This window comes from Lacerta agilis, chromosome 6, assembly GCF_009819535.1.
Source record: "Lacerta agilis isolate rLacAgi1 chromosome 6, rLacAgi1.pri, whole genome shotgun sequence".
Classification (NCBI taxonomy): domain Eukaryota; kingdom Metazoa; phylum Chordata; class Lepidosauria; order Squamata; family Lacertidae; genus Lacerta; species Lacerta agilis.
This window is the reverse complement of record NC_046317.1, coordinates 40,561,269-40,575,325: the sequence shown is the minus strand read 5'-3', so window position 1 is coordinate 40,575,325 and position 14,057 is coordinate 40,561,269. Positions and strand designations below refer to the sequence as shown.

Below are 14,057 nucleotides of genomic sequence, written 5' to 3'. Positions count from 1 at the left end.
TTTCAGTGGGTGTACTCTTGAGTAAAATTTGGTTGAATACCATCCCTAGTCTAGACAATCCCTCCCAAGCTGCTCAAATCCCCTTTTGTAACAGGTAATGATCCAGAGATGTGAGTATTCTCTCTCCTGCACATTTTTTGTTCTCTTATCCTATCAATCCTCTTTGAGCAGGCTGAAAAGAGTTCCAAGAATGACAAATCCCTCCACAAGTCAGGAACAAGTAGTAGATTGGATAACATATACTATAGGCCTTTCTCTTATATTTACACTTGAAGTTGCCCCTGATGACCTGACTTAGAATGGTTCATCTTAAGACTTTCCTTTTTCTATATTATGTCCTAGATTTGGACCAGCTGCTACAGGGTCCGTAAGTTTGGCATTTTGTTGCTATCTAGCCCTGTAGTTCCCAAGAGGCCAGTTTCCTTTATCACTTCTTATTTTTAATGACATCTCTTTCTCAAGTAAGGTGTATGTTTCTCAAGGGTTTGCCCTAGTATATGTTTGTTTCATGGACACCAGACTTTCAGATTATCTAGCTAAACTGCAGCTTACATTATTAATTCTTAAAAGCAGCTGAAAATCACAAGCTGAAACACTTTTAGAATGAATTAAAATGATTTCTATATGCTTGTTTCCCTTACTATTGTTTCCCTTGCTATTCAGAGGCTAAAATAACTTAAAAGAAAAAGATGCTCCAGTTTGACATAAATCAGAACTTCTGTTTTGACATGCTTTTAAGTATTGCTGCTTTCAATTTTAATCCTGTTCCAGAAAGTCAAAGTGATATATTCATATAAAACAAATAATTTAGTTTTAGAGAAATCCCATTATGATACCCAGTATGCATATTTGTAATTTAAAATACAAACCACCACCAAGGAAGCAGGTTCACTGTTTGGAGCTTCTGAAGACAAAATACACTGAACATCACAACTTTGTTTCATGAAATTTTACTCTGATAGGAAATGTTGGTTTTCGGTAACTCCCACGTGTTCAGATTGAGAATGATTCAAAGTATAGTGCTCTACTCCAGTTGGTACAGTTGTACCAATATATCCTTCTATGGTGCTAATTCCTGTGCCCCATTCTATCTTCTGCCATATAGCAAGAGATTAGCATAGGACCAGGTGCCAGACATACAGCAGTGATTCAAGTGTTACTTTGCGTTTTATTACAAGGGATGGAGAGAGCAGCTGCCTATGCGCTACTGCAACACTAACATGTTTATATGCCGAAATTTAAATCATGTATCTATCCTGTTGCAAGTGTTAAGGATTTTTTTTTTAAAAAACCACTTATGAAATGGAAACATAGAACTCATAAATTACAAATAGATAAGCGTTTCATCATCTTCACATAAATCTGAAACTTGTGACAAAGATTAATTTGTCAAATAGTCCAATGTGGAATCACAGTTTCCAGATTTTGAGTCCTACTTTCTCACCCACAGCTCTCATCCACAGCTCTGTGGCAGAGCATCTCCTCTGCGTGCAGAAGATCCCAGGTTCAATCCCTGACATCTCCAAGAAGGGCTGGGTAAGGCCCCCACCTGAACCCCTGGACAGCTGCTGCCAATTAGTGTAGACTAGGGGTCAGCAAACTTTTTCAGCAGGGGGCCGGTCCACTGTCCCTCAGACCTTGTGGGGAGCCGGACTATATTTTGGGGGAAAAAATGCCCTACAAATAACCCAGAGATGCATTTTAAATAAAAGCACACATTCTACTCATGTAAAAACACCAGGTAGGCCCCACAAATAACCCAGAGATGCATTTTAAATAAAAGGACACATTCTACTCTTGTAAAAACATGCTGATTCCCGGACCGTCCGCGGGCCAGATTTAGAAAGCAATTGGGCCACATCCGGCCCCCAGGCCTTAGTTTGGGGACCCCTGGTGTAGACAATACTGACTTAGATGGACCTATGGTCTGACACGATGTAAGACAGTTCCCTATGGTCCCAGTTTTAGAGATCCTGCATTAACCGATGTTTCATTTCAGCACCATGAACTGCTAATTAAATCTTATACCAAAGGAGGGAAATATAAAACAATTTAACACACACTACATCTTGCCATTCTGAAATTTACTGGTAGAAGACTACCCAAACAAAATATGTGTTTTTGTCAACCCCATATATTCTAAGACTGTGTCTATGCAGCAGGAATGCACAGTCAAAAGACCTCCAGTCAACATAAGACTAATTTTCAGCTAGGCTGGTCTCATACCTAAATTTAGGACAAGCATAGGCTCTGCAGTCTACCAGCGCATAAAGTTACCATAGTGTCACCTTGCAACACACTCATTCTTAAAAACAGACTCTTTCTCTTGAACCATAGTGCCAAACTGGGAGCAGAAGGAACTCTCATGCAAATGTTTCTTAATTTTTTTAGCCACTCTCTTACCAGGATTTCAATTTCAATTCATTTGTTTCTTTGTCACTCTTCAATGTACATTCCAAAAGGAAATCAAAGTGCCTGAAACTAGGGGAGGAATATAAATTCATGTCTACCAATCTAACAGATTTATCATTAGCTCACTACAAAAATATTCATGACCCTACTTAGTATGGAAAAATAAATTTAAAAAGTATTGCTTGCCAGTCATTCAGGCATTAAAATACTCCTAAATATTCCAAGTAACTGAGTCTGGAGAGACAGTTGCATCCAATAGTTGTCTTGAGGCCTGAAACATTCCTAGAATGTTAAGTATTTCCTTTAATAATTGATGTAGACATTTTGAATCTTTCTGCATAGGATATCAGGTGTGAGTAGATTGCATTAACACTGCTTAAACATTTCAACTTGTCAGTATGGCCAACTCGATTTCTGAAATATTTGCAGTATTTTCCCATCGAAACAGTAATAAAGGTAAAATAAATATATGCCACTGCTTTATAATCACTGAACATTAATGAATATTTTATGTCTTTTTAAATCTCCCTGTTTAATTTTAAAGGGTGAAATTAAGTCTCCTTCACGCAATATGCCAATTATCTGAAAATCAAACAATAACTCAGCCATTATACTCCTTTTTGTTAATATACAGGAAGCTAATTTGAAAACACGGGATGGCATTTTTAGAGAATAATTGAATAGTCCTTCCTGCCCTCTGGTGGCCAACAACTGCAACTTTCACATGTTCAGTTACTGCCGTATAACAAAGTATATGTAAACTTGTGATTTTTTTTTTTAAACCCACATTTGAATGGAAACAGAGGAAATGACAAATTTACCAGTAACTTAACTTCAGATAATAATGTTTTAAATAATTAACACTTCCTTTCACAGAAGGCAACTGATTCTGTTTAACAGCTAATGCTCAAAATGTTAATTCAAATTTTTGAGCTGAAATGCAAAATAGAAGTCTACAGTTTAGATCTCTTTTGCACACAACCAAGATGTTCATTAAAAAGAAAAGAAAAACAGAAAAACAGCCAGCTTTTTTCCACAACAAAAATTGCTTTCTGAGATTCTTCACTATAGGAAGCAGTTTAGCATGCAGCACTAGGATGGGGTGTTTTCCAAAAACAGAATGCCTCTGAGCATCATGGTGCTATTTTCTGCAGTACATCAATTAATTCCTAACCTTTACTTGGCTTCTTATGGGCAAAACCTCTATATGTATGAATGCTGCTTTATTCAATGAGGCACTCTACAACTAATGTGAAAATCCTCAATTGGTCAAATAAAATGTGATCAAGTCAGAACTAGAACCAGATTCTTAAATTCATGCACTCATCACACATTCTGCTGAAATTAATGCGATCTTAGCAGATGGTAGATTTGGGGATTTCATCTTAAAGACCCCACTTTTCAATCCTTGTTAGCACTGAACATTTTCATTCGGCATGTAGGAATGTCAGACAATGCTACAATTGTCAGAGTAGGACAACAAACACAACAGATCTACTCTAATTGTTTTGTTAATTCACTGGAATCCCAAATTTAGTTTATTTTTAAGGCCACTGTTGATCACAAGCCAGCTTTATGTACTGAATGCAGTGTGATAGGATGCAAGCATTCGGGCCTATTACATGATATCGTAGGGTCCTTCAAGGCCAATAAAAACCAATTCAATTATTCATTTGTAACTTGATTACTTCTATCTGAAGCTAAAAACAGAATTAATGCATTCTGCACTGACAAACACAGCTCCACATATAAGGTTTGATTGCCTACATTCTTAAAGTTGCTGAGAGTCAAAAAGTTGATGTTAAAACAGCGGAGATTTGCTTTTAGCATTACAAGCACTAGTGCTAAAATCAACTCAAAATAAGAAACTGTGGGAAAACTGCTAATGTCCAAGCATCATGCATGGAGGTCTTTGCATACACAGAAGAGTCTTTAGAGTTGTCCCATTAATGCCTTCAGAAAGGCATTGATGTATACAAAGTGATCTGTGTTTAAAGGTGTTTGGCTTAATACCACAAGAAAATATTCAAGAGAAACACTTGATTTTGAACTGAATAGAATAATGCATTGCAAATGGGTCGTGATAAGCACAAAAAGCAGTGAAGCAAGTTATTTGCTTTTAATATACAATGTTATGGAATAGACAGGGATTTCAACTTTTAAAATAGAGGGCAATGTCTATTTTCGGAAGTATATCTGCCTTTCAAGGATCAATCAGCAAGGGACTGTTCTTTGCAACATCACCCCTTGCTGGCTGCTTTACAGAATAACAGTGATATCATTTTTAAAAAGACACCACTTGTCTGCCATTCCACTCACAGCTGAGATGACACAACACAATGGCAGTGTGTTTGACACAAGGAATATACAGGAAAATACAGTAGTATATAATCAAGAAAGAAAGCAGGGGGAGCCTAACTAGACAACACTAGTTCATCTCTGGCAATGCATTTTGCTACTAAAATGCAACATGGAACAAATACACTACTGCTTTGGGCTAAAATTAATGCAAATTTTATATGTAGGTCACACCATCTGATGTACCTACAGTAATCTTTCATCATCCAGTTAATTAAAAGCTAAAAACTTAATAACGAAACACGAAAGGAAGTCTGCAGCCTGAATACATAAGCCCTCTTTAACAAAGCTGACATTAGTTATAATGAGCTACATTTATTCTTCAGCTGTGAGACAGAACTCACCTCCTGAATGGTACTGCTTCCTGAGAAGTTGAGGTTGTACTCCCGCTGGACTTCTCGATGGGTGACGATCAGCATGAAGTTTTGATTTAATGATTCCTGCAGGGCACTGAAAGGGTTGAAAGAAAAACAAGAAAATCAGGAGTGAGCATGTTCTAGCTTGCTTTACATTTAGCTGCGAAAACCCCAGGAGTACCCTAAACTCTGCAGAGACAAGCCCAGGCACAATGTTATCATCGCTTTCTTTTTTACTCCTAAAGGCAAGGAAGCATGCAGCAAATAACCAAGGGGGCTAACCTGTTAACTCCTTCTCTCCTAAGGTGGCTGAAGCACCTAAGGCTACATTTTAACTCCTTAGAATTTTCACAACTCAATTGCTATTGCCACACTGTTCAGCTATATTTAACCATACATATTTATTGAAACTGATATGTTAAAACTATGTCCTCCAAAAAGATGCCTAAATAAACTGATTACAAACACGTATACACATAATTTTTATTAAAGAAAATAAATATATGCATATATAAACACTTAATTTTATTTCTAATTCTGGGGCACTGCCTTTTTGGCAGTTTTGTCCAGGATAGTGTACCATCTGAATGTGTTCTGATGTTACCTTACAGCAAGTTGTAGCCAATGGCTGTGGGTGTGCAAACACACACACGGGGGCATGCATGACCATATTTTTCAGCAGACTTGGTAGATGTTAACAATCACTGCTAAAGTAGATTTTCCATGACGCCAGTGGGCAGTGTTCGAAACTACCATTGTTCTAGGAGCATTTTGTGACAGAGAATTTCATTAGTGTGAGCAGTTTCTGAGCTCAGGGCACAATACTGCACTTAAGATTTCAGATTAAAACTGCAGAGTGGAAGGAAAAGAGGATGCAGAGTGGAAGGAAAAGAGGATGGAAGTGGATTCTGTGTCTCCACTTCCATCTACTCTCTGAAGACTGGAGAAGAGACCCTCTTAAGAACACTGGGGGGTGGGCAGGGGAAGGGTTAGACCATGTGAAAAATGAATTGCAGTTCATTCATTTTCAGCTTTGTATTCTTGCTATAAAAAGCGCACCTTAGAGATTCAGTTGTTGTGCCCATTACCTAGGTTTTTAAGGTGCCATTTAGCTCCTAGCTTTCATATCTCAGTTTCTAACACTACCAGTGGGAAATGTTACAAATACTTGCATTTACTAGTAAATCTCAAGAAACACTGTCAAATGACCAAATCCCATTCCCATTTTCATAGATTACTAGTTACTGCAGATGTTTACCAAGGCAGGCTAATTGGCGAAATGAATTTGGTGTTTCTTTTCAGGCTTATAATTTTATCTCAACTACTGCATCTTCATTATCCATTTCCAAATGTACATGGTTTCAAATGTACATGGTCCATTTCCATTTACATGGTTAATCTGTACCAGAAGCTAGACCCCAAGTATGGACTATCAGTCCTTAATTCATATATTTAGAACATTTATAAACTGCTTCATCCAAAAGACAAACAAATACCTCTCCACGTGGTGTAAAAAAATAAAATTATAGATAAAACAACTAAGATCCATACAGAAGACCACCATCATTAAAAGAAAATATAAAATCAATAAAACTTTTAAAACACATATAGGTAAGAAAATCATGTGTCTGGATAGGCTTGCCGAAACAGAAAAATTTTCAGCAGATGTCTAATGCAGGCACCCCCAAACTTGGCCCTCCAGCTGTTTTGGGACTACAACCCCCATCATCCCTAGCTAACAGGACTAGTGGTCAGGCATGATGGGAATTGTAGTCCCAAAACATCTGGAGGGCTGAGTTTGGGGGTGCCTGGTCTAATGCTTTCTTTGGCTCATTTTCTTTACTTATAGGGCTAGGCAGCATGTCCCCTTTGGGCAGGTATAAAGCACATGAGAATGGCAAAAAGTGTTTATTCATCAATGGACTGCAAGACTGCAGCATTCAGGATTGGGCCACACATGCTGGTGAGTGCATCATATTTTCTTGAACCGCATTGTTCAGATTCAAACCAGCTTAAGGCCCCAGTTTATGAAGCTGACTTGTTTCCACTAACCATAGTTACAATTAACCACTGTTTCGATTTTTGGACAACACACTAAACCGCAGTTACTCTAAAAAAGAAGGAAAAGCTTCTGACCGCCTCCTTGTGGCAGGGCTGCAGGTGGAGGAGACAACTGCAAGAGCCTTTAGGGAAGCTGGCTCATGCTCTAACACTAAAGCATGGGATAGAAAAGTGTGGTATACAGTGGTTCCACCAGCAATATGTATTTGAAGTTCACCATAATAAATCCTCCAACTTCACCAGGATTCTCTGCTGGTGTAAAGCAAGACAATAATTGGTCTTTCTTTAATTAATTAAATCAACATGTATTATGCTGGTTAGAGGACAAATTAGATTATACTGTAATTTGTCCAAGTGAGAACTCAGCATTAGAGGAAGTGCCTTGTCTAATGAATGCATAGTGAGCATCACTGATTTAACTCTAATAAAACTACCCATTAAAATACTTTCAGAGTGGCAAAAAAAAACAAAAAAACCACTTCTTGACCAGCTTGTACTATATATTTGTTATAAGTATTTAGAATAATATTAAGAATATATTTATTCTGCATAATTATAGCAAGGAAGAAGCAAAAATGTACATCTTAGTAGAATGGGTTTATTGTACACAATTTTAAATTGGGAAGTACTTTCTGGGAAATTCCACTCATTTCTTATCTGTTATTTTTCTTCCTAAGGAATTTCCTTCTGTTAGAATGCTATAGTATTTTGACACTTATTTTTATCATATCCAACACAAATAATGCACATGTAAAAGCAGGTTTCCATATGGATCTCCTTTTTGAATAATAAGCTATACATGGCAAAGGGATTGGTTACATGAACAGTTCTCAGCACTAGATCTTTACATCTTGGTTCCACATATACTGGAAAGAGAGTTTCTGTTTGTATGATCACCTGTTAGGAAAGCAGGGAGCCAGTTTCTTAACTTAGATTATTCCATTTCAGGAATCCAGATTCCCTTTCTTCCCCCTACTTCTCTTTCCATTCCAATGCTGTCAAGCATCATTTTGATATCTAGGTGCTCTAAGACATTGATGAATACCCCACTGATAGCTACACATATATCTGCATGGCTCTGTTACATATCCAGAGTTTGATACTTACATATGGTATAAACATTTGTTGCCTTAGCCCAAACCTGCTGCAGCCCAAAGGGCTCAAGATTACATTTTTAAAAGTAAGAATTCTACAAGATTTCGGAAATGCAGGATACAGCTGTAAACATCCCTTCATTCACATGCAACCACATTTTGAGAATTACTCAAGTGTTCAGCTTCTCAGAAAACAAGGTATGACCCAATGGACCCCTGGAAAAGCCAGGCACTTAAGGCCCAACTAGACATGGCAGTATTTGTACCAATGCAATTAATGCAAATGGCAGATATGAGAAACAAGTCTTGGAAACCTGGACAATGGAGGAGAGGAGAGAGAGACACACAGACAGACACAGAGAGATTGTCTCTCTGTTACAATCCTAACAAAAGGCTAAAGCCAATGGAATACTTAATTTGAAGCTTCAGAAATGAAATTTTTGTTGGTACCAGACAGGGACAGAAAATCTTTTTAGCAAAGTGAAGAAAGGTTGGGATACAATGTAGCCAACAAATGCACTGACTACTAATTATCTTCCAGAACCAATTCAAGGTGTGATTTTTTATCTTTAAAGCCCTTCAGGGCTTGGTACTCCCATGTATCTAATAGGCTGGTATAAGGAGATGCAGTCTAATTGTTTCCTATGTTGCCGGGCACACTTCCTGTATCATATGTCTGTACATGCAAAGTTGAGGTCATTGCAGCAAGGAATGCGACCTTTACTGTAACTTATCTGAGGCTCTGGAATTGTCTCTCCACGGGGGTTCTGAGCTGCTCTGGTCTTTTAACTTTTCAGAGAGGGCATAAAGCCTCATCTTCGCCAAAGATGCATAGTATCTCTGTGGACAGTGTGGCTGTCTGTTGCTGATATTTCTGTTTTTCTGTACACCTCAAGCCCAGAGCAGCTCACTCCATCTCCATAATGCCTCACACATTCCCTGACACACCAGTCACTACATACATTACTACGTCATTCAGATTGCGCCATAAATCTCATCAAATTCAATGGAGTTTACACTATACAGTAAGTGGGTGTAGGTTTGCAGCCCAAAAAAGCAAGAGTATTTTGCTTCAGCTGCTGATAAACATAAGGAAAAAAGCAGTAAGTCAGTTTAATTTTTCCATGGTTATCCTACAGCTAAAGCAGCTTACCTTTAGATGTAATATAACACTCATCATCATCCCTGGCTATGTAGGTTAAGACTGGTGGGAGTTGGAGTCCAACAATAAATGAGAGGGCAGCAGGTAAGCCAACATTATAACTAACTTTTGATTCAGGGGTGTTCTTTCATGGTTTTCACTGTACAAAAGGGATTTTTTTCTGTATGATCATGATTATGAAGAAACAGAAATGCATATAGAAAATCTAAATTGGCTTTGTATTAGTATTATTATTTTCAAGGGTTGCATATTTAGATATTGATGTTATAGTTCCAGATGTTCCTAATATACTTTGGAAAATTCTCACCTATTTCAGTGCTTGGGAATAGCATCTAATCTCAATTATTTTGGCTATTTAGCAGATAAATCTGTCTCTGAAAATAAAACAATGTTTTCAGAAGCAGCATGATTGGGGCAATGGCTTGCCACCTCCATTATTCTAGGTTCTGCTCCACAAAGGCTCTTCATGAATTTCAGAACAAAAAAATATGCATTATTCATACCTATTCATTTTTCCCTTCAAACATCTAAATTTTAACAAAATATCATGACACATAACGATCAACATTTCTATTGCAAACATACTGATTTATACAAGCTCGTGTCAACAGACATCCAAATTTACTATAATTACAGTTTATTTACACTAAAACAAAATATGAGCTCAGTATGTAAATGTAATGTTTGTTGTAGCTAATGCAGCAGGCGATGGCAGATTAGTCTCAAACATCAATCAGTCAGAAAATCTGGCTAGTATGGTAAATGAGAAGGGTTTCTGCTTGTTTACATTTTTAAACTTTGAGATTTTCTAAACTGTCTCATAAAAAGCCTGAAATAAAAAAAACTTTAAATTTGTACAGTCACTAAAACTTGTGCAGCTCAATCTTATACATATCTACTCCAAAGTAATTTCAATGTCAAATTGCCATGACTTTTTCAGAATAACTTTCCCCAAGATTATGTAGTGTAGTGCATAGGGCTGCCATACACCCGGGATTTCCTAGATATATCCGGGATTCGGCCATCGGAAATAATGTATGGGCGGAATTTCCAAAAATCGGTAAAAATGCCGGGTGTATGGCAACCAATGTCGGGAGTGTTGTTTTTTTGGTGAATTTCCTTAAAAATAGCTCAAAAACTTCATTTTGGGGGGGGGAGGTTTTGAAGAAAGAAAGAAAAGAATGCTCAACAACTTTGCCAAAAATAGCTCAATAATTTTGTGTCCAGATTTTTACTTTTTGAAATATGGCAACTCTAGTAGTAGGCACTGACCTTCTTCCTCAAAATTTAAGGTGGCAATTCATATCCCCAGCTAAATCAGCTTAGGGGGGAAATGTTGGAAGGTTTGAGCAAATGAAAAGGTTGTTCAGTGCCAGGGAAAAGACATAAAATTTAGCACCAGGCAGTCCTGCACAACTGTGAAGGTCCCCTCTCCAGTGAGCACCTATCTAACTTTATAAACAGGGAGTGAGGACTCAAAGGAGGACCTCTGAAGAAGTTCACAGCATTCAGCCAAGCTCATGAGGAGGAAGGTGGTCCTTATCTACCCAACTTCCAAGGCACTTAAGGCTTTTTTAAAAAGGTAAGCACAAGTACTGTGAACAGTGCCTAAAAACAGATCAGTAGCCAGCATAGCAGTTAACGAATGACAGGATTGTGTTCCCTTCAACCGATCCCACTTAGCAGTCTAGCAGCTCTCTTTTGAAGTAACTGGAATTTCCTAAGAGGCTTCAAAGACAGTTCCACATACAACACCTTGGAGTAGTTCATGGCTAGCCAATGTTGTTAGACTACAATATTCATCAGCCCTGTCCACTGAACATGCTGTCTGGGGCCAAGGGGAGTTGGACCCCAACAACATATGAAGGACACCATGTTGTTCTCCAGTCCTGACTGAATCCCAATTCTGTCTTCTTCAGCTGTCCACTGTATGCAAAGATCTTTCGTCTGTATATAGAAGGGAAAGAACTGACACCGTTCCTAAGATGGTGGTCTGTTTCTACTTAACTGCACTCTTGTGTGTGCAGACACTTGCACATTAGTAGCTGTGTTACAGGTCAGTACTTAAAAGTTTATTCTCCTACATTGTGGTCAGCACTCATATTTTATTTTGTAATTCCAATTGCTAATAACTGAAGTGTACAATTGAAAATACAACTGGTTTGTATTTTCAAGTTATTCACACCCATAAGCACAGGAGCCAACTTCTAGGGGATAAGGTCCCTTCACCTCCCCCACAATAAGATATTTAAGGGGGCTGCTCCCTCCCAAATTTAGGGGCAATGCAATTCAAATGGTGTGTGCCATGTCTTGGGTTCAGTTTTGCAGGGTGGGGTTTACCCTACCCCCCAATTCATTCAACTTTGCACCCTTGCCCATAAGTTACTGGTATCTACCTTGGGGAAATGATAGATATAGCTTGAAGGAACCATAAAATAATCTTGGCTGATCTCCCACTCTACAGGTGATTCCTGTTCATGTTATATCCATTCTACACATCAAGAACACCCACCCACCAATTTTAATTATCCAGATTAGAGTGCGCAAAGAACAAGAATTTAAAAATCTATTAACAATTGTCTTTGAAGAAATTGGACAGAAAAAAATATCCCTTCTAGTATTTATTACCTTACCTTTACATAAATGTTTACTACGGGGAGAAGTGAGCACAAAGTCAAGAATTAATATTATTTTTAAACAAAAGGCAACAGAAGTCTAATTCTGATTTGGCAACATTGTTAATGAAAACCCGTCACACGGCATGCTATTTTACTATGCTCAAACATATTTTAAAAAATTGTATCTTACCCAGGCATACTTGATGAGGAGGGTGGTGGCAAATCAGGCGTTAGGACATAGAGGCTGTTGTTTTTTGGCAAGTGTAGAGTTTTTAGAACAGTCTATGGGGGGGAAACGTTGGAAGTTAGAAACATTTTGCATCAGGCACCCTCACCTCAAAGCAAGGGCCATTTTGGTTTATCAATAAATGAATCATTATCAATCATGTCTGTGTTTTTCTAAAAAAAAAAAAAACCAAGTGTGCCAGTGGTGGCGTGGGGGTAGAAGTATCAGGACCTTGGGACAGGAGCAGAGATTTCCTCACTTTATCCCTTCCTTCAGTTTTGATGGAGAATTGCCCCCTCCCATTTGCTTTTAGTCTCAGAAAGAAAGTTCCCAAAGATGCCAGTAGTGGCATGTAATATATTCAGTACCATACCTGCTTTGGCCCTAAATATGTTTCACTGCAATAATCAAGTTATTAGAATAATCCCACCTTCCTACCCCCAGCAGCTCAAGGCGGTGTACACGATTCTCCCCATTCCTATTTTTTCTTCACAGCAACTATATGAAGTAGGTTAACCTGAGAGTTGCAGAAAGCCCAGCATTTGATTCCGGGACAAATATAGGAACTTACACTGTCATCTACGTCTCCAGTTTTCCAGCCTTTTAGCAACATTTTTGATGAAGGAATCTGAAGCTCATTTTCTAAAATGTGTTTGATCTCTCCTGCAAAACAAAAGTATTGTCCATATTTGTGTTTTTTCAGCATTCATCTTTAGTAAACATTGGCAAAAAGAAAAGTTACTAGGTCTGAGAAGCCCAAACATTCCATACTGTTACTGTAGTTTCAACATTACTGAAGAATTTAATAAGACACAAATCTAGAGGTAACATTCTCTCTCTCTATCAGCGTATTTAATAGCATAAAACAAACAATAGAATGTTAAAATACTATTTAGGATAAATTCTAAATCATCAAAACAATAATAACTATCAAAACCTTAAAATATGCCAGAAACAAATACTATCATTTTATGTCACAAATATTTATTGGCTTTAAAATTATTATTTTTTCCAATGTCAGAAAATATAGATACAGTAAACCCAAATGGCATACATGAACGAAAACAAAGTGCACAATTTTTGTTGTACGGGATATATAGTTCACATGCAACCCTTCAACTCCTATTGATTTTTAATATGTCAGTCAGTACTTTTGCTTGTAAGTACTGCTTAAGTATATGTTTAAAGTTCACAAAGATTAAGATCAAAATACTATCACTCATTTACCATCTAATAAAGCAGAGGTGAGGAATCTGAGGTCCAGGGGCCAAATGCAACCCTTCTATCTGGCCTTCAGATCTCTCCCTAGACCATGCACCGCCTTCCTCGGCCAAACACCTCTTCCCGACACCATACCCGTCACTGGCCATTCTCCATGCCCTCCTCAAGGTCTTTTGCCTGGCTGGAATCTGCGCTTGCAACTGTGAAAAATGCCCCTTGCTGGTCTGGATAGGAGAGTGGGGAGCTGGGGAGGTGTAGGCATAAGTGTAGAGAAACATTTGGTTTTTGCAAGGTCGGAAAGTAGCCTACAGCTCCTCCCACCACTGGCAAGTGGTCCCCAGGAGGAAATGTGGCTCTCAGGAAGAAAAGGTTCCCCGTCCCTATTATAGGGAAAATAATATGCTGTTCTACAAGGGATTGAACCAAATGTCTATTTGGCCAAGTTCTGTCCACACAGACAGGCAACAGCAAGGTGCCTGTTAATGGCTTTTCCCAGGTCACCTGCTTCAAACCTTTACAACTCAGGTGCCAGGACTGAACTCTACAGCT

General features: G+C 38.2%; 1 protein-coding gene across 1 annotated transcript in view; it reads right to left on the bottom strand.

Moving 5' to 3' along the window:
- FAF1 (Fas associated factor 1) overlaps positions 1-14,057 on the bottom strand; it is a 173,149-nt gene that overhangs the window by 123,443 nt on the left and 35,649 nt on the right. Inside the window, exons 5-7 of the mRNA XM_033152173.1 lie at positions 12,859-12,950; positions 12,252-12,343; positions 5,115-5,220 (exon numbers count right to left, since the gene is read on the bottom strand). Of these exons, the coding sequence (XP_033008064.1) occupies positions 5,115-5,220; positions 12,252-12,343; positions 12,859-12,950 (290 nt within the window). The remainder of the gene's footprint in view (positions 1-5,114; positions 5,221-12,251; positions 12,344-12,858; positions 12,951-14,057) is intronic.